This window comes from Cyclospora cayetanensis, unplaced genomic scaffold (assembly GCF_002999335.1).
Source record: "Cyclospora cayetanensis isolate NF1_C8 unplaced genomic scaffold, CcayRef3 CcayRef3_contig_5, whole genome shotgun sequence".
NCBI lineage: Eukaryota > Apicomplexa > Conoidasida > Eucoccidiorida > Eimeriidae > Cyclospora > Cyclospora cayetanensis.
The window spans coordinates 137323-161356 of record NW_020312480.1 but is presented as its reverse complement, the minus strand read 5'-3'; the positions used below and the strand labels follow the sequence as shown (position 1 = coordinate 161356).

The following is a 24034-nucleotide window of genomic DNA, read 5'->3' as shown; positions in this document are numbered from 1 at the left end:
TTATCCTTTGTTTTGGAAACAAATGGGTGTGGCCTATTACAGCGCCTTCCGCAAAGTGCAAACTGAAGGTGCTAGTGCATTGTGCGGACAAGGGACGATGTCTGGTGTACAGCCACCATGGGACCGCACAACCGCCGAAGGAAGTAGCAGAAGTAGGGATCCGGAGTTCTGAATCCAGGGAAACAAAATAGAGGAGATGCTATAGGTAGTCTAGCACAGAAGGAAAAACTGCACAAGCCGTACCGCGGGCAGCCGACATTCGGGAACTGCCGGGCCTTTTGCAAACCTCCCTAGTCTTCATCAGGAACAGATCTTATCAAAGAGTGCAGCTATCCAAAGAAAATTTAGAGTGAAGGAAGGAAGGCAAAAGGACCGAGGGGAGACACGCTCCGCCACTGAGTCACCCTCCTGAGCTGGTTTCCCTCAAAAACGGGTGGATTACAGAGGACTAGAGCTCCTTCATAGCAATGATAGACATTGCTTCGAATATCATATCTGTACAAATACACAACACGGAAAAGACGGCGTCCAGATGGCTAGCCGCTGTGTTCCTCGCTGCATGCAATGAGTGTAGTGCTTGGATACGGCTGTGAATAGTCAGGCCATTCAAAAAGAATACGAATTGGTTTCTCACAATACACGAGGTAAATATTTTAACAAGGTCATATCTGCACGGAAGGCATAAAGACCGCAAATTTTAAGTCGCAGTGTGTCTCGAAGCGAAACAGGTCATTTCGCTTTGCCTGTCTGGGTTCGCCATAACAACTACGCGGATCCTATGTGCAAATTGCAAATTTACACAGAATGCATTTAATAAGGTACATTTTTGGGTGTAAGGCTTTATATCAGACTTTCATTGCGCCGGTTACCTGCCCAGGACGCCAAAATGTGAATAGGTGTGTAAGGAAGCGTGCCAGTGCTACAGAGAACGATATGCCATCCTTTTTCACTGGACTACCTTTAGATTCACACTGCCGAAAGTGACTGATGGCAGAAGACCTAGGAGTTCGAGGGATATGCGGTGAAGCCATGAAGAGGGCGGTTGCTAACTCCAGCTAACCACAGGCTATCGGGCCAATGCTGGACGCTGTGAAAGAAAGGCTAGAGAGAGCCCCTAGAACGCAAGGTGCACCCCACTGTTCTTTCTTTGAAGCTCAAGTACCACCATCAAAGGAAGAATCGTGATGAGATAAAATAAATATGAGAGGGCTGTCGCAGAACACTATCATCGCAGAACACGATCGTCGCAAGAGTCGTAGAGAAAGAGGCCCTATGGAGCTAGGCTTCCCTGCAGCTTATCAAGTTTCTGACACGAATTGCTGTTGAGGCTCACGCAATCTGGCTGCTCCCACCAGGGTGACTTTTTATTTAGCCTGGTTTCTTTCTGGGAAGCTGTAGCAAAAGGGTCAGATGCGACCACAGATTACCGTGCGTAGGCCTCTAACTAAGGTTTTAATGAGGCGTCATTTAGCTCTAGAATCAATACAAGCCTAGTATACGCTATTCTTCCTCAGCGTTCCCTACATAAGGGGGAAGGGACAACAACGGTTCGCGTAGCTGCACCGTCTAAGCACTCCAGGCATTCACACTTGACTGCACATTATATCCAGCACGCATGAACTCAACCTTGAGTCTTCTTGAATCAAGCTAGTAGTGCTCTGCAGTAAGTAATAAGCATAAACAGACGAATCGAAGTCTATTTTATACTAATCATTGGTTAAGTCAGAAGTAGTGCAGTAGAAAGTGTTGAAGTGACTTAGCCCGCTACTCTATGTATTTCGAACACAGGCTCCACTGTTCTATACCTGTACGCCAAGACCAACCTACAGAGAGGACGTCGGAAGAGTTTGCTCGCCACAGCCACTCCCCAGGCAGGCACAAACGCGAAATGAGTGCAAATGACAGAACAAATGTGTGTCAATCGCCAGAAGAGATTTGCGGGAGGCATGAATCAGACTGGCCAGAAAAGGACGAGGAACCAAACTAACACGACGTCGGCACCCTGGTGGTTCGCTACTGTCGGAGCACTAAATTGTGCGAGCCCCCCGCTTCTATCAAACAGAAAACAATGGAGAGGAAATCCGAATGCACATTGGTTTGGTAGTGCCCCCGCGCCTCTTTGAACATTTCGTGTATGCGAAAACAGCCGATGCGTGCAACATAGGCGATATTATTGACCAGAAGAGGCAAAAGCAAGGACGTAGAGACAACATGCTTGGGAGTCCCTGCGCATAAACCTGAATGTAGAGGTTACTTTAACAGGTGATGGAGCGCGAACTTTTTCAAGCACTATCCACACACGAGGGCAGACATTTCAGGCAGAGCGGTCGCCCAGAAGAAAGCAATTACCAAGGAACGCAAGGATTGCCCTCGATGGCCACGTGCGTTGTGAGCCAAGCAAAGCCGTATATTCTCCCATAGGTAAACAAGCCCTGATCCAATTATCGGTTAGCCTAAGATGCTAGCATTTCAAGTCTCAGTCAACTGAAATCTCCCACCTGGTGTGTTCCCGGGGCTCAACGACCATAAAATCCAGAACATTTACGACACACTATGGGTCCTCGGCCTCCACATGGGTCACTTGCCTGCGCGACAACTTTCCATGAATACGCTGAGAAATTTGAAAGCTCCTACGAAAAAAGAATGCTGAAAATCCTGTGGCGTTTCCAATAGGCGTGTGTCAGGCTACGCTACTCGTGTAATTCTTCTAGCACCAGTTATACTTAAAGCTAAGAATTAGCCAGAAATTGACTAAGTGGTCTGTGCTTTCATATATTCTGATACTGCAGATCGCTATTGGCTCCATATGAGAAGACGCTATGTTGTGTGTATATGCGTCGGATGCCACGTGCAAGTAACTCCGAATGCTCGGAGTGCCTACATGGTGCAGCCACACGCACCGTAGCTGCCCCTCGCTTTACCTGCGGGGAACTCGAACAGCTCGGGTAGGAAGGTGAGAGTTTTTTAGGTGAACGCTCGGAAAATTTCATCAAGCTTTTATTGAGTCAAGAGTTTTCTCCCAAGTGGACCCATGACGGAGCGTTCCTAATAGGATATAAGCGTAGGATTTACTAGGGGAGTGAGGAGTGCAGCTTCTGGAGCTTAGCAGACTGAAGCAGGATCGTCAGACATAGCGGCTTCTTCTTTTTAACTTTGGAAGGTCTCCCGTACGACACTGTAGCAACAGCTTCTATCATCAGCCGCACTCTGAAGCCCCCGTAATTTCTGCTTCAGAGGAAATGGCAGCAGCGTAGGACAAGCAACGACGTGGTGCTGGACGCCAGAGGCCATATAGCAAGGTATGCCGCCACGGTAAACTCCCACAGTCTTGGACGCTGCACAGGGTCTCCTGACAGTGAAGACCACGATTTTGTGGTATCGATTTACGCCGCTTCCTTTGGAGAGAAATAGCAAAAGGTTGTTTTCGGCGCACAAATGAGAGCTAGCGAAGGTAGTAGAAAGTATTTTACTGTTAGGAAGCCAGCGATCTGCGCCGCATTTCTGAGATGGCGACTAGGAACCAACGAGGGGCCCCTACTCGAGGGCCCCCTGTCCTCTTGTGCTGGAACAATGTCCTCTGGCGGCTCGTGCCCCCTGAACACCTTTGTTATTTTATGTAATATGCAGATATCAGCAATTTAGAGCCCAGAAACCCGCTGTCTACGGCAGAAGACAAACGAGAGTGTAGGGGGGCCACCTGTCAATGTCTCTTTGCAAGAATGGCCCTTTAGACTTTGCGGGTATCTCTGTTGCTAGGGTGCAGTCTTTCATGTAACCCCAGGTTTGGCCTTCTCTTAAGGTCGAAAGAGAAGGCTAGTACCAAGTTGTAGGCAGAAGCTTGAGGCATATCCTGTGCGAAGGAGGCCCTACGGGCCTAAGGCTCTTAGGCCCATGAGGCAAAACGGCTCTGATTGCCTAACACCACCCCCGGCTGTCTGCGTGTTTCATGGGATGTGTCGTCTCCGGTCCCCTTTTGTTTAGCCAAATTTTCAGGTGCGTCGTAGGTAGGACAGTGGCGGGGTGTGGTCATCAGGCGAGATCCTTCCATACATTTCGGCCGAAAGTCTCCCAAACCTCCTGTGGCTCCCGTGTTTAATGCTTCTTCGTCTCCCTCCCGTCCGATACAGCTGCAGCTGGCACAGAGGCCGTTGTTTGCACTGGCCCGTATTCCTCCGGGTTGGCAACGGCGGGAGAGGCAGCGACACACGGAGGGAGGGGAGGTGTAGGTACATACACGAAGGATGCCTCAAGACCATTGGCATTGTACGGGCCTTAATCGCTCGAGCAGTCTTCGTGGTGTTCATGGTCTTAGCGGGTAGCCCCTCTTCTGTGGGTGCTGCGCTTAGGACGCGATGCCTGCCAACATCCTTAAGGTCTTAAATGTTGCTGAAAAGCCATCAGTGGCAAAGGAAATCACTCGTCTGCTCGGGGGCGACAATGTGCGCAGGGTGAGCCGCTGGACAGAGTGTGTTTAGGGCCACGGATGGTGGCTCATGAAGCGCGTTCATTTCGCAGCGCCTGTCTAGCAGGAGGGGGCGATCCTCATTGCAATGTTTGTCCAGTTGCTTAAGGTCTACTGCTTGCGCAGCTGAGGGCATGCCCATGATAGAAATCCATGGCTGTGCAACGGGGGGCTTAAAAGAAGCTCCCGAAAGGCTGCTCTGGTTGTACTGCGGGTTACTATAAGCGTTTGTGCAAACTTGCTTTTATTATTTGTCCCAGCTGCAGAGCTCCAGCACGTTTAACGCAGTCACTTCTTTTCCGTCGACGCTTCATGGCAGAGAGTGCGAAATGATCTTCACGTCAGTCAGGGGGTAAGCCATGTGCGGATGCACATCCGTCTGTTTACGCAGAGGAGGCATAAACATACATGAATATATGCGCATAATACACACGGAGGCATGTGCACGTGGCTTCTTGTTGCTGGAGATGCTACTGAACAAGACAGACCCCGCCCACGACACTGGCCAGCTGCGTTGCTGCCGTTCTCGCCAGCAGCACTCCGGGGACGGGGTGGAAATGCTTTTTCGCTAAAAGGTGGATAATGGCAGAGACAGAGTTCATTGTGGCTCATTCTCAAGGCGCACTGGCGACTTTCGAGGCTTCTGCGGTTTCATTTGCAGCCATCTGATGACCCTCGACTTCTCTTCGCCGTTCTCGTCGTGGAATGCTGTCCCGCCTGAAGCCCTCTTCTCGGGTATTGTTGCCTCCCAGCATGCAAATAGGCCAATCCTTCTGCCGGCTGTAGAGCATGCAGCGCGAGTGGCAGCAGGCGCTGCTGCAGCAGCTGCTGCGTCTCTTCGCTCTGTCTGCGGTCCAGCTACAGGGACTGTCCTGTGGGTGGTGCTCCTGCTGCACTGGTTGAAATACGCCTTCCCGAGACGTTGCTGCGAGCTGCCAGCTGCCTGAACGGCGTTGGGTACAGTCTCTGTCGGTACAAGTGTTTCCTTTCCTGCAGTATCCAGTGCATTTGCTTGCCAGCCTTGTGTTTTCCGTCGTGCCGCCTCAGCGCCTGTGTCTAAACGCGTCAGCGACTCTGCGAAGGACATTGTAGGCAATTTGAAGACGTATGCAAAAAAGTAAGGGCCTTTGAAGTACAGGCCCAACTAGCGTTCTCCGCTTCCAGTCTAGTGGCAAGTGGCAAGACCCCCAAGTGGGCAGCCGCTTCCAGGGGAGTCGTGATGCTTGGAAGAGCGCACATATCTACAAACGTGTGTGTGTGTGTTTGCCTTGCTGTGCAGGTGCCAGTGGCTTGTGTTATGGCTGGACTGTGATCGCGAGGGAGAAAACATAGCCTTTGAGGTCTGACAGAAGCCAGGACTCAGCAGATCTAGCCATATACTTGCAGGCTAGGCTACCACGCAGTCCTATGTGGATGTACTGCGGACTGCTGATGCACCCGTTGTATCTGCGCTTTACGAGGGGATTCGCGTGGCTAGTGCGTCTGCAGGTGGTGCTTCACTCCCAGAACAACGTCCCGCTAAAAGCCATTTTCGTGTGCCACGCAGGTACTCCAAATTTGCAAGGAGGCCAATTGCAATATTCAACCATTCCGCGCAGTCTTCTCCGCCGTAACCAGTAAGCCCTTCCTTCCCCTGACTGAACCTACGGGTTCCCCATGCAGTGCTGTTGTCTCAATATGGATCTTGGCCGTGCTGCTGTGTTTGTCTGCCTCAGAGCAGGACGTAGTGAGGGCGTGCTCTACGCTTCAACAGCCAAATGAGGCTCTTTCAAAGGCAAGAAAACTTCTTGGCGCTCACCTCACCAGTGCCCTCTTCAGTGCCTGTTTGATGTAATCTGAAGCATTCGCATCAGTTTCACCGTAGCGTGGTCGGCAAGGATAATAGCCCTAAAAAAGGGCTGTGTAGTGCTGCAGCCGTAAAGAGGAGGGGAAGACACGCCAACGAGGAGGGTCTTATTTCTGGCCCCTTATTCTCATGGCTTACCTGCATTGTGTGACTGTGTTCGCCTCCCCGCATGCAGGCAGCGGACGCACGCTCCGAAATCGACTTACGCATTGGTACGCCACTTAAGGCCTGCAGCGTATTTCAGCTGTGCCTTTCAAATGTCTCTTCCTGCTGTGCTGCAAAATCCACGGTTTAATTACCCATGGGTCAATATGCAGGGGCTGCCTTCACGCGATTCCTCACTAAGAGATACCAGAGTAAACTTTCTCTCCAAAGAGGCCTCATTAGGTGCGTTTTGATTCCCTTAGTATCCCATATACCACAAATACATGCAACTCCTTTGACCAAAATGTTTCGCATGTGGCTCTTGCTATGAATGCCGCGCACCGACTCTTGCTGCACACAGTTCAATAGCATTTTGCATTGGCAGCCTTGGTGTATTTGCAGTTACGGCCCCTGCCAGTTCCCAACTCTTGGTTTCGTCGTGGAGAGGTAGGCTACTACCGTGCTTCTTGAATGGCTCTAACAAACCTTTGGTCTTGCGGGTGTATCTCACCGTTGTACAATAGCCGTGCACACAAGAACTCAAACAAATTTCTTCTTCCGTGTATTCAAAGCGTAGAATTTCCCTTAGCCTCAGAGTCCGAGTTAAAGGGCATGCTATGTATCACCCCGCAGATTCCTTGAGGTTGAGCAGTTCGTCTCCGAAAAGTTTTGGGCCATTAAAACCGTAGTCGAAAGGTGCGTACTCGCATGTGGACGCTAAGTGTATTTTTGGACAGAGCATTTATCCAGCTAGACAGGTGGGAGGCTTGAGCTTGATTCCAGTCATGCAGGTTCTTTGCAGTGTTTGCTCAGAGAAGACGATGAAAACCCCGGACGCCGGCTTGTCGTTGATTTCCAGTGGGACCGACAACGACTTTTTGACCGGTTAGGTTCCCTAGCTGCACAGTGTCTGCTTGGGGCAAACCAAACCCGTGTTTAAAGAAAATGCAACTGCACCACAGCGTGGTTTGGTGTACGAGCGGTAGCAATTTGCGCTTCGCGTGCTAGTTTGTATGCGCACGCTGTGTATCGTTGCAGCGCCTCCGCTATTGCCTGCTTTGAACTCTGCAATGAGATGCCGGAGGCACTCATAACTGCAATTGAAAGTCGAGAAGTGACAAGACCCAGACCCGTGCCCCTAAGTAAGTTCCACGACTGTCGATGAGGTGCCCATGTGTTGCTTGCTGCCCTTAGTTCGCCAATCGAGTATTTACTACACCACACCCTTAGCCGCTATGCTGGATGCTGCCCTGTTGCTGGGGCGAGTCGGGCCCTTCGCACTTCCTCGATTATCGCACAGCACTGGCTTTTCGTGGCTGTAGCCGGATGAACTCATCAAAAAGACCCTTCAAGCAGCGCATTTGGGAAGCCTTGTCTCCTCCGAAGCTGAATGTGCATCTGCAGGCACCGTAGAAATGACCAAACTCTGCTCGCGTAAACTCCGCATTGACTCTCACCGGTACGGCGCGAAAGGTGCAGTTGCTTTCGAAGTTTCGAGAACGGAATCGCGGTGCTGCTCACTGGCTTCCAAGTTGTGTACTGCTTTGTGGCATCATGTTCTCCCTTTGGTTGTACTTTCTCAGCTGCATGCAACTGGCAGAAGCGTTGTACAACCGAGGCTACATCAGGTAATAGAAGCTGCGCAGGCTAGCTTGCTGCAGCAAAGCTTTGAGACTGTAGCTCGCGGAGTGACGTGACGTCCATGGTGCTGTGTCTGAGAGCTGTTCATGCGGATGTGCAGCTACCCCAGAACAGAGACCGAACGCTTCACGCGGTCTCAAGACTTGTTGGGGCTCATTGAAAACCAGCGGGACAGTCCCCTGTGGGGCCCCTTCGCAGTCGAACTGCTTGAAGGTGCGCCCATCAGGCAGGCATGCATGCTAGCTAAAGGGCACGCTCAAAGGGAAAAATAGTTTGGCTCAAAGCTATGCTGTAGAATGCTCTGGCGGGGCCGCATCGGCCCGATGCCTCCTCAGCTCGCCCTGCACAGCTTCACGCGGCCAGACATAAGGCGCTTGACTCCTCGAATAGCAGCTGGAACGCCCTCTAAAATTAAAAAAATTAAGTGGCCAACTTCGAGCCTAAAGGGCTGCCACGCTGTGGCGATGTTGCATCCGCATCTCCACAAAGGAGGAGGAAGGTCTCTGCTGTTAGCTGGGTGTCGCATGTGGGCTTTAGGTGGTTTTGAATGGCCCCGCGATGGCCCTCACGATGATATGGTGGGTATAGCATGGAGGTTTCTTCATCCTCTGATATACGACAAATTTGCTTTTTGCAGTACGAGAACAGTTGACATGCATCCGAGCATGCCCTTATACACATCCCCGTGGAAGTGCCCGGTTGTACGATTCTAAATGTTGTGTTGGTTTCATTGGTGAGAAGGCCTATTCCGTGAAGTCTGTGGTGCTTTTCTGACAGCACTGGCTAAAGGCATGGCGGCTCAGTGTATTCCGTCAAATCTTGTTCGTGTGGGAAACACGCCTTCTGTGGCTCCGTGATGCGTGTGTGTTGGGGTCTTGGCAGTCTCATCCACCAATACACCCAGTGAAGGCACTCTGCAGGTAAGCGCAAGAGGCGTACTCAACTTGCACATGACATTTTCTCTGCACGCTGCGTTTGAAATAAGGCATACTTGGGGCTTGTGGGAAGCTAGCCCGTTGGGTGTCCACATGCGCCTGTTTTATGCAGGGAAGACTGCGAAAACGAGGACGAGTGGAAGGTCGGTCTCAGAGAGCTCATGAGTATCACGATACGAAATGCTGACTGTCTGGCGAAGGCAAAGTGCATCTCTCTAGTGTGATGCGCCATGCAGCTCTACGAGGCAATCACTCGTCATTTCCTCGCTTGCTGCAGGTACGGGCCTCACTCTGTCATGGGGCTGCCCTACACACACGCGGGCATGCCTCCTAAGACATATTTATTCCCTTTCTTGCCTGTTCCAGCTGCAGAACAATGTGGTGGCGAACCGACTTTAAAACGTAGCTTAGTTGTGCGTGCTGCTGCATTACACTGCGCAGTTCTGACGCCATTGGCTTTGAGACCAAAGTTCAGATGGACATTGCAGGTCGGCCACGCGCCATCAGCGCTTCAGCATCAAGCGGAGCCATAGGCAACGAAGCAAACGTCCACTGTCTAACTATTGTGGTGTGGCCTTTTATTAGCGGCGGTGCTGTTTTGTGAGCACATGTGGATGGCTACTGAAGGACAGACCAAGCAGCTGTATGGCTGCAACTGCTGCCGTTCCTTCAGGCGAAGCCTTCTCCACCACGGGCCTCATCGTTTTGCAGAAAAACTATCTTAGTGTTTACCCCTATGACTCCTGGCATGTCTCTCTGATCGCTGTTTTTTCACCCGATTCTATGGGAGGAGGAACTGGAGGTTTTTAGTGCCGTCTTCACCCGTGCGCAAAGGGTCTGACAATTAGAACTGGTTGGCCAGCTGTGGGGCCCTTTCTAGTTCTACCTTGCCACTCTTCTAAAGTCTCGCTTGTTGACGCCTCCATTATGCAGGGTATCGCGTAGGCTACCAAGGTTCCTACTGCACGAACGATTTCTGCCGAAGGACGTGACCCTCCACGAGGGGAGTACGCAACCTCCCTCCCTCTTGTCGGAGGCTGACCTCATCGACAAGATGGACAAGGTGTGGCACCGCATCACGTTGGCCATTTTTTGCGACAAAGTATTTGTTGATGCGCCATGAGTAATTTGAACTGTCTCTGACTGTGCGGGTGGCGGCTGCTCAGCACGGAATCGGCACAGATGCCACTATGCACGAACACATTCGCACCATACAGGTAAGGCTGTTTTATCTTAAATTGAAAGCATGCCTAGCGCTCATGGCAATGGGGCACAATGAATGCGGCTTGATGCACGTAAGCTACTCGGCAGGTTTATTCCCATCATGATTGTATGGTGGCCAGGAACGCAACTATGCCATCAAAACGGAGCTGCAGCAGTTCAAGCCCACAGATCTTGGCGTCGCATTAGTAATGGTAATGGTCTCTTTCTGTAGACGAACAAAGTGAAGCGTTCGCCGTTCGAGCCGTCGTATCTCTCCATTGTAGCGAGTCCTGCACCTTCCAGAACCCTCCCAATAGAGCCTGAAACAAAGCGTTGTTCTCGCTAGCAATTCATTCCTACGTTGAATTCATTTAACCCTTTCTCGCATGTTGCTGCAGGGATACAAGGTCGTTGGTCGTCTCTGCAAGGCGGACCTCTCTAAAGTGGGCTGTCGCCTGCCTTGATCAACACAGTTACCCTCGTATGTGAATGTGTCCGCCTAAATGCCCACCGCTTGGCATCTTTACCAACCTTGTCGTATATGTGATTCGTGGCGTGATCCCGCAGCCGGACCTGCGAGCCAGTATGGAACGTGACATGACAAAGATCGCCAGAGGTCTTGAGCGGAAGGTAGGTTGGAATAGTATGTGGCTTGCACCGCCGTTGCTGCAAGGAAGCAGATGAAACGCTAGATTATGGTCTATCGGTCGGCGTTGACGTGTACCTGCTAATGCGGCTTCAGGACGAAGTTGTGCAGAGGCATGTGGGGACGGTTGCGGAAGTTTTCCATTTGCTGCGCCTGCATATAGCGTTACTTGATGAGCAGATTCAGAAAATACTTCCGCCCCTGGCTGCTTCGGATGCCGATGCTCGTGTCATTGAAAGTGACTTTTGCACCTGCGCAAAGTGTGGTGCATCGATGAACCTAATGGTAGGACTGCACTCGACGGCACCGCGAAAAACACATTTGGTAGTATTTGGCCGTCATGATGCGTCTCCTGGCCCTGATAGTTCTGCTAAGTGATAAAACAGTCGTGGCGCAGGGAGGATGCTCTCATTGCCACTGGTTTCAGGCCCACTCTGCCCGTAAAAATTAGCTGTTAAACGAGTGTTTTTGTTTTCGCAGGATACAGGGGGCAGAGGACCAGCTTCTGGATCAAGGTAGATCTCAAGCCAAGCGCTTATGCAGCCTATAGACCTTCAACAGTGACTTGCGTTCTGCTTACCAATTTCTTATTGCATCTCTAGTGGAATTTCGGTGCTCTGACACTACCCCATGTTTTCTGAGGGTGGCGAGAGCAGTAGTGTTGCATGCAGTTAAACGGTAGGCGTTTCGGATCCCCAATAGATGCTCATCTCTTTGCAGGCGCCGAAGAGGACCTGCCGGTGACGGACATGCGGACACGACTGCTGGTGCGTCAGAGTGCAGAGCATATTACGCTGGTCTACCCAGCATTATTTCCAGGATGCTTTCTAACACACTCAGTGGCCGGTCAATCGCGTGCTGTGGTGCTCGTGCAGACTCTGCGGGAGCACGATTCCTCGTAGGTCCTACTAATCCTGCGCCATTTGCCTGTACTCATTCAATCCCCCGTAACTTGAGGCTACTGCACGTGTCTGCAACGCTGCTTTCTCATTCTCGCAATGTTAGCTGACCTCTTGGTGTCCTTTTCAGGCATGCACTAACCAAGCTACGTGCGAACTCGTTTTAAGAATGCCTAGGCGGGGCACTCTGACTCTCACTCAGCACACGTGCCCTTATTGTTGTTTCAAGGTAGGCTCCGTAGGAGCAACAGCCAGTTGGTTTCATTTGCTTTTGCGAGATCTCTTTGCCGATCGCACACTAATTGCTATTCACGGAAGTCTCGTTGAAGGCTTAAAGGAGTGCTTTCTCACGAAGTTAGAATACCCCGACCAGGGTCCTCTGCCATTACGCCTGCACGTATGCTTCCCTTCAATAGGTCATCAATATAAAGAACGTGCAGACCGGAAGATGGCACTACGTGTGTCCATACTGCTTTTCAAGGCCTCCAGTGAGCTCTGATAATTCACGAAAAACCAATGCAGAATTTGGCTGCCATGTCGTGACGTTTTAACAGTACTGGGCCTGAATGAGAATATTTCTACAAGATACTTCAACGACATTCTTGGCGCACTGCTTGAAATAGCCATGCAACAACGTGTATGTCCTTGCTTTTGTGTAGCATGTGGGAATGCGTGGGACATGTGCAGCAACAAGAAACCGCCAATGCACCAAATGGAGAACTTCGCTGTTTTTCGTGCTGCCATCCAGTGAGTCATCTTTTCCTTTGAGATACTTTTTCTATCTAGAGATTCTCTAACACGGGTTGAGCACTGTAAAAGCTACTCTCTTACTCTCCATGACAAAGGCTGTATAGGACCTGTGCTGAACACTACCACTGTGGTACACATCCTTGCGAGCTGCAGAGCTGCCACCTTGCTCGTGGCCACAGTTCTCGAGGGACTAAGCCAGATCCTGGGCCGGCACGCATAACTACCGGATAGCAAAATCCATGTGAAGCCTTAGTATGGACACTTGGAGCAAGACCACAGAGTGCAGCGTGCTCCGTGAGCCGCAGTGGCATTCTACAGGCGCAACCCGCTTGCACTCCCCAAGGCTTGAGCATGTCCATAGGCCTTGAGAGCACTAATTTGACGGCAAAAAACGGAGAATTTCTTTGACAGGCGGACGCGCAGCAGCGTTTGCCCCAATTTTTCTATGACACGTTGAAACCCCTGATTGCGCACAACACACTCAGTACCGGCGAACTAGGTACTCTAGCATGCGCGACTGGGCCTCGGCTCACAGCCCATTGAACCAGGTGTACTGTGTAGTGATGGTATACAATATTTGTAAAGCCGCCCTGGAGTGCCTGAAGTCCTCCAGAAGGAGCGAATGCCTAGCTGTTGATACACTCAAAGGACTGTGTCATTAATTCTTACGCAGTCCTTTGTTTGCGGCTTGCTGAACGGCGTACTTCTATTGCACACCAGTGGCATTCTCTTTAAGCCACAACTATAGAGCAGTAGGGCAACAGAGGAGGTAGCACTACCTCTGGTTAGGCGTAGGCGAGTCACGTTCCTTCGTCCTTACAGTTCCAGTGAGCGAAAGCATTCGCAGCGAACCGAAGTTAAATTATAGACAAAGCCCAGGCCCCTATAAGAATTTGCATTAAAACTTCTGCTTGCCTTACTGGCACAGAGGAAATTGAGGGGTGGGGCTTTTTGTCTTTTAGTGCGGTCTCTTTTCTCGTTTCTGCTACAGTTCGCGTGCCGATTTGAAGCGGTGGGAGGTGTTTTCTCCGCTAGTGAGAGTGCCACTTGCATATGCCAATCTAGCGAATCTACCCGTTTTATCTTATTGCGTAACTTGTGATAGGCCTTCAGAAATGCTATTGCCCTAAACTGGTGTGCGAATCGTGGTAGCAGGTTTCCCTAGAGCAGTGCCTTGATCGTTTTATTCCTTATGCTTTGATGCAGCTCGCAAAAGGCACCTCCTAACTTGAGGACACATGGCAAGACATACACGAAACGTTGCATTGGTTCATCCCTTAAACGGGCACAAAATGGTATAGTGTCTTCTACAACTCAGGCGCTGACTTCTCGCAGGATAAACTCGGGCAGCCCTTGGGAAAGTATCACATCAAAGGTGAATGGGCCGATCTGCACCCTGTAGCTGTTATGTCCATTACTTCCGTTGAGCCTAACACCAATGTCTCTGGCCGACATGGCCAATTCTGCGGTAGGTTGGTTTTCTGCATCATAACCAGCACCGAAAACCATGTCGCCGGTAAGTATTGTGTTTCCTTTTATCTTCCCCGAAAAAGCGTGGTTCTGATCATCTGCGAGGTCAGTTTCCAGCCTCCACTGGTAGCCATCACCCTTATCTGGAGTAAAGCAACATAAATATCAGCATGCCGGTAACTACAAAAGCATTCGCCCTACGTTCCAAAATGTTTACACGATCGTCAAAGTCGCGGGTTACTCCCAAAACGAAGTCTTTATATTTGAACTCAGCGCCGTGGCGTTTGCCTTCTGGATGTGTTTCCACTTTTAATTTTGCGTCTCTGATGATAGCATTGATCGTCCCTGGCCCGTTCGTCTGGCTGATCTGCGTCTGCATCGCGTGCATTGTTCCGACGGTGACTTCGTGCTGCACAGTGTCGGGAGTGATCGAGCTATGCACGACTGCCTGCCCAGTGGCTATAGTGCTTTCTGTGCTGTTTGCACTTCCTCCAATCTGTGGAGCCCTTCACAATAAATTGAGGCTTGCCTCGTCGGAGTATGCACCTACCGTCACCATGTAAGACCCATGAGACACACCCACAGCGCCTCCAGTATGGAGAGTTTTGCCGCATTTAATTGCCACTGTAGAGTCGCCGAAGGAAAGCTTTACAGTGCGGCGGTCGTTCATGTCGTAGCCGAACTTAATTGGCAATTCTCCTGCGTCAGGATCAATTGGCTGAGGGGGAGCCTGCGGTAAGGTCGTCCCCATAACATCGTTCATTACATCTGCCACGAGCAGCTGTAATGCTGCTTCAGCATCCATCATCCAAAAAGGGAATTCTTTCTGTGTAACGAAAGCATGAACCGATGGAAGCGCCAATAAATGTCGCCGTTTTCCCCTTACCCGCACATACAACTCTCCTCTGCTGCCCTCCCTCAGTGAGTATCCAGAGGCTGGAAAGGCAGAAGGGTTGTTGTGCAACAGGTCCACGGCTTTCTTGGTTTCTTCAATAAGCCACATGTCACTTTGGTGTTGAATATTCATTGCCTCCTCTCTAACCAGTGTTTGAACAAGCTGTGCGAGCATCTTAAGCACCTCAGCGCCTAGGGTATAGTTCATCAACATGGCAGCATTTGCTCGTAGGTGCGACACACGGGAAAAAGGGTCTGCTCCATGTGATGGCAGGAGGAATAGTGTCTCGAAATTAGTGTTTTCGTTCGGGGAAGGTTTAGAGCTTCCAGGTTTGTCTGTGGCTGCCAGGACACGTTGGGACACTTGATGGAAGGAAGGAGTCTGTATAATGGCGAGCCACCCCAAAATATGTTTCAGCCGGCATCTCCATTTCAAAAAAGGCACTTTCATTTTGAGCCAGGCCGATGATATGAGGGCAGAGAGTTGCTCCAAATGGCCTATTCGTTGGTGTGCAACAGCCAGAGAGCCAAAAGTTGAAATCTTGTTCACGCGCAACGCAGCATACGAGAAAACCGGCGATCCATACCGCACCGCGTTTACAGAATGTAAATCGTTCAACTCTTTACAGAGATCTTTGCTGGTGAGCCAGGTTTGAGTGTTGTTTTGGGGCAGGCAAGCTTGGTAATCACTGGTTGTTCCTGCCGACTGCTGCGTACAGACCACGACGGTTCTCAACTTTCTTCGAAAGCATCGCACACTGCATGCAGACACATAATCACCTCCTGAAGCTTGATATGGCACCTTGGTTGCTTCCGCCGGAGTTGCATAGAGGGTTTCGTAGGCACTGGTCAGCTGGTGGTCAACTGCCTGTACACTTGGGACGGTTCATGGCGCTGCCCCAACACGAATTTTGAAAAGGCACACTTATTTTTTTCTGCATCTCGACAAAAAACACTTGAATGTGTCGTTTCCACTTCCAATGTAAAAATGATGCTTTGGGGGGGCTGAAGACTTCTTCGACTCTTCCGTATTTACAGCCCATTGATGCCTGTTACAGTGCGTTCAGTGTGCAGTATTACTCGTTTGTCCACCACGAAGTAGTTTTGTGGCCCTCAAAAACATCAACGAACTACACACGCTGCGCTTGGCTGCAGAGCAGTTGCATATGACATTGAAATTTATGGAGACTTAGCTGCATTGTTAATCTAGAGCTTAGTCCCTGCTACCTTGCAGCAATATGTGCATTAGATCTGTTGAGTTTTGAGGAATTATGACACAATTGCAGCGGTTTCTGTGGAAGTCCCATGCGCCCCCTGCCCAAGCTGTCTGCTGTCGCAATACGATTTGTCTCCCGAATGCTACCACTCCAGCCCCCAGAGTATCAAAAACGACTAGCTGACGCTACATTGCCGTTAAAAGTATTCCTCATCCGACAAAGACTACAGACTAACTTCAAAGAGGTTTCCACACGTTATGGATCAAGGTAGCACTGCCGTCCAGAGTGAAACATTGCCGAGCATGCAGCAAGAAAGCAAGGGCCATCCATTAGTTTCGCTAGCAAAGGTTTGGGAAGAACGCAACAAGGATCATTTGAGAGCTCCAATTCTCAATATCCCGTCGAACATTGTCGGCAGCGCGTGCCACTATGTGGCAGTGCATGCTGAACTCAAGTCCCGCACAGAAGCCCACTGAAAACACCTTTTCAGCCCCATCCGCTATAAATCCTTTGCTGCAATGATTTTCAGATGTCTTGTGAACTTGTTTGTCCGCACTAGCTCTGCCTCGCGCTCTTTTCGCGTGTATGCATTTCTCTCCTTGTGTCTTGTTACTTCGCGACTGCCCAATCGAATAGCCAGCTACTTCTCCCATGAGGAAATAATGCAGAACCTCTAAACTGCTAGCATATTTTCAGGGTCCTCCAATGCTTTTTACGGTGGTGGGACGATGCCGGCTGTCGCATGCCAGTAGCCCCCTTCCCTTTGGCTATCATCCCAGCGGCCGAACGCGCCGCTCCAAGTGGAAACCTCATGTTCCATTTATTATGGTAACTGCGGTCTCTTTTTTCTGTATATATATACCGACACAGCTATATCCCATTGCGGTGTCTTGAGCAGTTTCCAGAGCGGCCCAGCCGTACACTGCCCTGGGAACTTAGGAACGAGCCTTTGGGCATAACGCCCGCCTATGCCAAAAAATGGATGCAGAGGACGACCGCGATGCGCTTTTATTTGACCTACAAAGCAGCCAGCACTCCTTAATTTCGAATGCTGGCCCCTCAGAGTGGCGCAACGTGGTACCTGCTAATGCTCGCCTATTTCCCGAACAAGGGCCCCCTACCCCTGTCCCTGCGGCCTATCAGAGTTCATTGACTGATGATGCGGCAACTAAGAGTGGAGCGCTTCCACAGCGACCCCCTGAGAATCTCCTTGCCCATTCTCGACGACTTGTTACTCTGTTTGCTCCTGTGGATGTGACCCCTCCTAGAAAAAACACCTTGCCTGGTCACACCGCACTTACCCCCTTTCTTGCAGCGTCCGAGCAGCGAACGCCGTCTCACCTCACCTCAAAGCCGCTTTTCATGCGCCATTTGCCATCCCTAGGCTCCTTGGTTGGTGGAATGCCATCGAGTCTTCCTGGGAATGCTACCTTGGCTGCCTCTACCCAGCGTGTAATCCTTAGGACCAAGGCCTCTCGCGAGCCTTGCCCTACAGAGAGGGTGCAGCCGCCTCTGTTGGGGAACCTGAATAACACTGCAGCACCAGCCCACCAGCCTTCCTTCCTGGCATCCTCGCCATTTGCTCCTTGCGGTGCTGATAATAAGCCAGAAGAACTCGGAAACAGCTTGAAAGCTGTAGAGGGGCATCTTAAGAGCAGCGGTATGGGAGACTCCGCGGCCCACAAATTCGTGGTACAAGAATTGCAGGAAGTATGCATACAACTGATGCCGCATGTATTTGCTGCGAACTACCTGTCTTTTTCTTCCCTCCTCCTCGTTGCCCCCACGCACGTCGTACATCCTTCTTCCCCGTCTGTCCGCTAATGTCTTTCGCTCCTATGTGCTTCTTGCCGTATGGAGGCACCAATTTCGTTTATATGTGTATTTTCTGGTTTTCCTAATTATTTCCAGATAAACCGGATGATCCATGAGCGAGCTCTTCACCTCGGACAGCAAGTTCGTTCCAGCCCAGCCGCGTCTGTATATCGGCAATAGTGTTTTCATTTATATCTGGTAGTAGTATGGCAAGACCGCGGTTTACTCCTTGGGAGCTTATCTTATGATGTCGGCGCATGTCCTGTGTGTGTGTGTGTGTCTACTGCGCTTTGCGTTTTCAGGAAGCAGAGGCTGCCGTTGCAGCATCGAGAGCGCTTACTGCCTTGCGTCAGCATGCGCAGCACTTGCTAAACGAAGCTGCCGAAAAACTCGAGAGGTCTGTGGCTTGTGAAAGCTTCCACATCCGTATGAAATCTCGTAGATCAGTTGCCATGCTAAGGCGAATACCAGGGCGAGCGCGTAGCCGTCGTTCGACAGATGTATCCTGGATGATGCGGAGGAGCATGCTATAATGATAAACGGCTATGTTGCATTATGGCTTCTATGAAGCGAGTCGAGTTAATCAAAATCCGAGAAAGAACGCAGCTGTGTGATGTGCTCAGAGTGGCGGTACAGCAACGCAAGCGAGCAGAGGCGGCTGCTGACGAGGCCGCTGCCATCCTTCGAAGGGCCATGGAAGCTCAGTGCACGCTGCGCCACGAGGTGCTTTAAGCACAGCCAATAAGCGATTGTTGTTCTGCCAACGGATTTCTGCTGCTCGACCCGTGTGCAATACAGTGCATCCTGGAGTATGGTGTGTATGGATGTTTCCTTGTAGCTACCCATCCTGCTGGATGTTTTTGTCCTTCGGAAGTGGTTTTTGTAGCACCGGATTGCTTGATCTGCTACTAGCTCCAAAGCCAGATGCTGAGCGCTGTGTGTGCAGAGGAGCCTCCTAGAACAGAAGCAGAGGCAGAGGTGCCAGGACCAACAACTGAAGCTGACTACCCTAACGGAGGCCTTAGAGGCTGAGCGACGCCGTTGTGAGTCTCGTATCCGAACCCATCCAGCTGCTGCCTACGAGCCTACGGAAGCCTCTTTTTGTGCCTACTAGTCTGGGCTCGATTTCTATGAGGGAAACGCTGAGTAATTGATTCCCACGTATCCGCAGGTGCCAATTTTCCAGCACTGAGCACTGGTGTTTGTATTCTGTGTGGTATGTGGAGGGACACAGGCGTCGAGCTAGAAGTACGGCTGGAGACGGTGCAGCAGGAAAACAGGCAACTTCGAGCGTTACTGCATGCGCATCTGTCTTCAGCTCACCGGACTGACAGTAGTTCACAGCTGGCCCCCGCAGGTGCCGTCTCAGCGCGAATGAGACATTCAGTGGCTTGCCGCCGCTCAGCCACTGCGCTTCATACCGCGCGAAGTTGCCCGTTGCGGGCAGCTTCGTTTTCAGGGCTAGTAGCGCCTGCGGCTCCTGCAAAAACTTTTTCAGCTAGGGGAGGCTGTGTGGCAGGTGCTACGGGATGGCCAGCAAGCTCCCAGCCTCAGAGAAATCATTTGGCAGAACAAGGCCTACGACGAGCAATTTTAGACGTGGAGGTGAGCCTGCCGCGCGTTTCCGTAGCAGAGGCGACCCTGCAGTCGCCTGCCAAAGAGGCGCCCGCTCATGAAGAGGCCAAGCCTACCCCTCCTGGCGAAGGAGGACGCTGCCAAACGCAGGCTCCAGCGCATCAGGACTCTATTCGCAGAGACCGTTCGGCAGCCCCCACGAGTGAGTCATGCAGCTCAAAGGCTTGCCAAGCCTCTTGTGGGGTTAGACACCACAAGCGAAGCAACAGATCAGTCAGACGCAACGTTTATGAAACGGATTCCTCGACAGACAGCAGCAGTAACAGCAGCATGGAGGAACGGAGGCGTGACAATCGTGGGAGATGGGGCCAGCGAAGAAGAGGGCATTCCTGTCGCTCTCTTTCCCGAGGCTCCGTTAGTACGAGCACTAGTAACAGCAGCGAAGTGTTGCAGCGCCAGGTAAACAGGCATCAGTGCCAACGCCGCAGTAGCCGGCGAGCCAGCAGCGCCCGACCACAACACATTTCGTTTTCCGTTCCAGAGCTGGACATCAAGCGCCCTACTCTGTGTAAGGTTGACTCATCCTCAGCCGGTGCGACGCCAAAACATGGCTCCAGAGGAGCAAACAAGCTTACTCTCAGAAAAGATGTTGCTGGACGGTTACAAGCGTCACTGACGCGGCTGCAGGAGAGACAGGCGCTCCAAGGCAAGATACAAAATCTTGCAAAACAGCTCCTACACCCTTCTCGTGGAGCAGCCATGTCTTAGCTGAGGGAACTGCATGGGGAAGAAGCCAGCGTACGGTGGCTTCTTGCATCCCGGGGCGGCATAAAAAGGGGTTTGCTGGCAAGTTCAAATGTACGGCGAGTTACGACATCTCGTGCTCGACGTGCGTTCATCGTGTCCATTGGTCGTAGTAAATGGAAGCCTCGCGAAAACCTCACAAAGGCACAGTGATAACCAGGCCCTGCCTGATTTCATGCATACTCTGCTTTGTCTGCCCATCTGTCAACACATTTTTTATTTGGTAGAGTATTTGCTTCAGCCTGACTGCAGTGAGTCTTGCATCATGAGAGCCGGTATATCTGCGCAAGTAGATTTGCCCAATATATCTAGCAGAATCACTAGCTGTGCAGCTGTTTTTTTAACCACCTGCGGAAGGTTCACGAACCCATCTTTCATAAGTACCTATTCCCATGAATATGAAAGCTTTCCACCTTCTAGCTCAGCACTAACTAACAAGTCACATACTAGAGGTGTTGCATTTTCTCCTTTCTGCGAGTAGCTGAAACATTTAAGGTATACCACCTGCATATGCTTGCATACCCATTTGCTGCGAACATCGGAAAGGATCCGAATGGGCACCGCGGAGGCCACACCACACACTCTTGGCTTCACATACAACTCCATAGAGATTTTGCCACTCTCAAATGTTTGGTGCTTTCATAATTTCGAGGTGATACAGCCTGAAGCAAGCATAATCAAGGTTCGTAGAGCCAGATTCCTGTTATCTGAATTTCTGATTCATATACGGATTGTCGCCTGCATTAAAAAGCATTTATAGAACTTGGCTGTCATCCTCCTTGAGAACCATTGTGCTGAATGACAACTTCTAGAAGCGAATTCGGAAAGCTGAGGAATTTTAAGGGGTGAACATGACAGAAAGGCACAGACAACTGTTACTCATCCAACTAGAAAGTGGAGGAACTGCTCTTTTACTAATGTAGCAAACCCGCAGCAAAAATAAATACAGAAGGCAATAAGTACGTGTACGCTTAGTTAGTGCTTTGAACAAAGGCCTGTCACGGATTAAGCATCGATTTTAGACTATGTTGAAGGGTGTTAGACACAGGTAAGTGCATGCGACAGGCAGACAAGAAGCCCTCAGGAAAGCGTGAATGGCTGGTAAGCATACCGCCCTAGCACATGATGAAAAAAGGCATACATGCGTTTAGGTCTTAAGAAACTTGTGTTCTAGATTTCTGGCCTTTTGCAGACCGTATGAAAGTGGTCAATTCGTCGGTCACAAATGTATGAACAAAACCTATGACCCAAAAGTCTTTAAAGTCCAGTCTATCAATCGCGAAGATGACTGATGTGCGAAATCCAGTTTTGCGGGAAGCCGGGTGCTCTCCCGTGAAAATGTGCTCAGCACCATCCTTATATATGCATGCGCTTGAGTGCAGGAACTATGACGCATTGCTATTTTGCATTTAAAGCGCCGAGCCTCTTGGCCTCAAAAACGAGAAAGATCTGAAAGGTAGTACAAGGAGATCTTGTCATTCAATCAGTTCAGGTTTTTCCACGTACTAACATATTGGTTTATGCACCTTCATGGGCAATTGTATTTGTGGTATCTAACGCGAGCGGTGTTCATGGCGCTTCCTAAATGTGGCTCCAGTCGCCAACAGGTCTAGGCAACCCGGTTTCACAGAGTGAAGTTCAACTGCGTCTGCAAAATTGCTAGCCACAAATTACGAAAGATACTCTTTTGTACAATGTATCTGTATTTTAGGACTGGGAATATGGTAGCTTTGACAGATTAATATTAGAAGACACGTAGGCCCGTTGCAGAGTAAGAGCAGTGTTTGCGTTTTAGAACTTTTGCTCACCGCGTTGTAGCAATGTCATCGACTCCAAAGTACCTTATTCACCTACGTGTCTCAGAAATTTCCTTTGACCCAGCTGTAGTCTGTTGAAAGGATTAAGATATCCGATCTACATTGCATGGCCGTCTCGAACATCGATTGAGAATCTAATTGACAATGATAATCATGAACAACTAGGCCCCTACTTCTAGAAAATCCACTAGTATGGGTGATTAACACTATACATTTCTCGCAATCAATAATCATCTTCGTGGAAGCCCTTCCGACCTTGCGGCAAATTGTCGTCACATACCATGGCCAACGAGGCGGTAGGGGATAAACAGAGCTAGAAGGGTATGTTGTGTCCTTCTCTGGCTCGCATTGCAACGAAAACATAGATATTGCCTAGTATTTTGGAGCTCCATTTAACTATAACTGCTCGTTGCCCTCATTCATTCCGATTTCTAGCCAGGTCTTGCATTTGCGTAGTTGCGTGTCTTTACAGAATTGGGTCTTAAGCTCCAATGAAACGATGAGCGAGTTATTTATGTCACCGTATTGGAGGTGCCATCAGCTGTTTCGTGAGCAGTTTAGCCACTTACTGCCAAACATAAGCAATACTTTCTCACGTAACGAGATCTTTTACTGCAGATTGTTGTGGTTTCTGTCGGCTGCCGGGCACTCCCCCAGGCGTATGCTAGCGTCCCGTGATTTCTAAGCCATCCAGACAATTTCATGGGCTTACTCCGTTCTGCAGCCCCCCTAGCATTTGCCTCACGGGGTGCAGCAACGGCCTACAGCATTCTTTATTTCTTTCCATTTATCCGGCTTCCGCGTTCTCGATAGACGATCATTGGACAGGGGAACGCATCAAGGCTCCAGAAGGCACCGCGCAGTATCGGACAATACCCTTCAAAAAGGCAATTTGCATTTCGTGCTCAACTACCCTCTCCTGCAGCAAAAAGAAAGTTGGACTGAGTCTGCAACCCTAAGACATAAAAGAATTATGGGCTGCATAACGCAAAGATGCAGCAGAACCCTCCCTATACTGATTACTTGCTTGCTTATGACTGTATTGCAACATGTGGATCCAGAACAACCAGCGTGACCGCCGCCGGAATAGGTGCCACCTTGTTGCCCTCGCCTGACGTTGGGGAAAAGCTGGTCAACATCAGAGGCAGTGGCCCCGGGAATGTCGAATACAGCTCAACCGAGCTTGATATTATCAAGAAAATGTCCTTTTCAAGCCCTTTCCTAGTTAATGAAACTGCTGACTGTTTCAGTGGTGTGCAAACACCAATGTGCCCTCTTGAAAATTGGTGCACCGGTTTCGGCAGAACACTGAGCACAGCCAGCTATGCTACAATATCCAAAGAGCCCTTCTTTGACGCGCAATATAAACTTGCTAGAGGACAAGAAGCACTGTCATATTCCGCTGATTCTAGCGCCAGAGACGACGCGGCTTTGATGTCTGGGGAGCCAGGCATCGGCTACGGCGTAGGCCCAATTAAGCCTCCATTCCAAGGAGCAGAGATCGTATTGACAGCTGGTGAGACGCATGCAGAGTACTCCATGGAGGATATGGTGGATTACCTGATGGAACAGTTGCCACTTCCCTCAGGTAGCCAGCAGCAGCAGGGAGATTCCTCTATCGCAAGACAAAGGTCAGGGGTGTCTCAGGCAGAGAGGAGAGTTAAGGCGTCCATATTGGAATCCGCGGTGACCGGGTCATGAAGTCAGACCTGCTCCAATCTGACTCCTTAAGAGCTACAGTGACAACGCTCGTGCATTATCACCTTCAATGTGTTGTTGAGGAGCAGACGATTCCGCTTCCACTGATACCAAAAATGCCGGAAGGAGTATTTTGTTTTTGGAACCTTTCAAGAATGCCTTTATTGGACCAGCAGTGACATGCTGGTATACGGCTACCTTTGGAGTCCAGGATGTAC

The 24034-nt window shown here is 50.4% G+C and overlaps 3 protein-coding genes across 3 annotated transcripts; 2 read left to right on the top strand and 1 right to left on the bottom strand.

The window, feature by feature from the left end:
- The first annotated feature begins 5130 nt into the window (after window positions 1-5130).
- Window positions 5131-12275, top strand: LOC34621812 (DNA topoisomerase 3-alpha). The gene is made up of 17 exons (XM_026334760.1): window positions 5131-5197; window positions 5510-5579; window positions 5742-5802; window positions 6484-6543; window positions 6664-6695; window positions 7062-7148; window positions 7266-7337; window positions 8194-8306; window positions 8631-8671; window positions 9435-9516; window positions 9702-9774; window positions 9962-10091; window positions 10372-10443; window positions 10630-10674; window positions 10799-10861; window positions 10974-11162; window positions 11907-12275. The coding sequence occupies exons 1-17, from the start codon at window positions 5131-5133 to the stop codon at window positions 12273-12275; spliced, it is 1626 nt and encodes a 541-aa protein (XP_026190545.1).
- A 1565-nt stretch (window positions 12276-13840) lies between these two features.
- LOC34621813 lies at window positions 13841-16760 on the bottom strand. Its single transcript, XM_022735004.2, has 4 exons — window positions 16515-16760; window positions 14547-15758; window positions 14198-14492; window positions 13841-14139 (listed from the first exon to the last, which is right to left on the bottom strand). The coding sequence occupies exons 1-4, from the start codon at window positions 16758-16760 to the stop codon at window positions 13841-13843; spliced, it is 2052 nt and encodes a 683-aa protein (XP_022593463.2).
- A 325-nt stretch (window positions 16761-17085) lies between these two features.
- Window positions 17086-20265, top strand: LOC34621814. Its single transcript, XM_026334759.1, has 6 exons — window positions 17086-17817; window positions 18019-18063; window positions 18225-18319; window positions 18546-18645; window positions 18869-18965; window positions 19157-20265. The coding sequence occupies exons 1-6, from the start codon at window positions 17086-17088 to the stop codon at window positions 20263-20265; spliced, it is 2178 nt and encodes a 725-aa protein (XP_026190544.1).
- Window positions 20266-24034: the final 3769 nt, after the last annotated feature.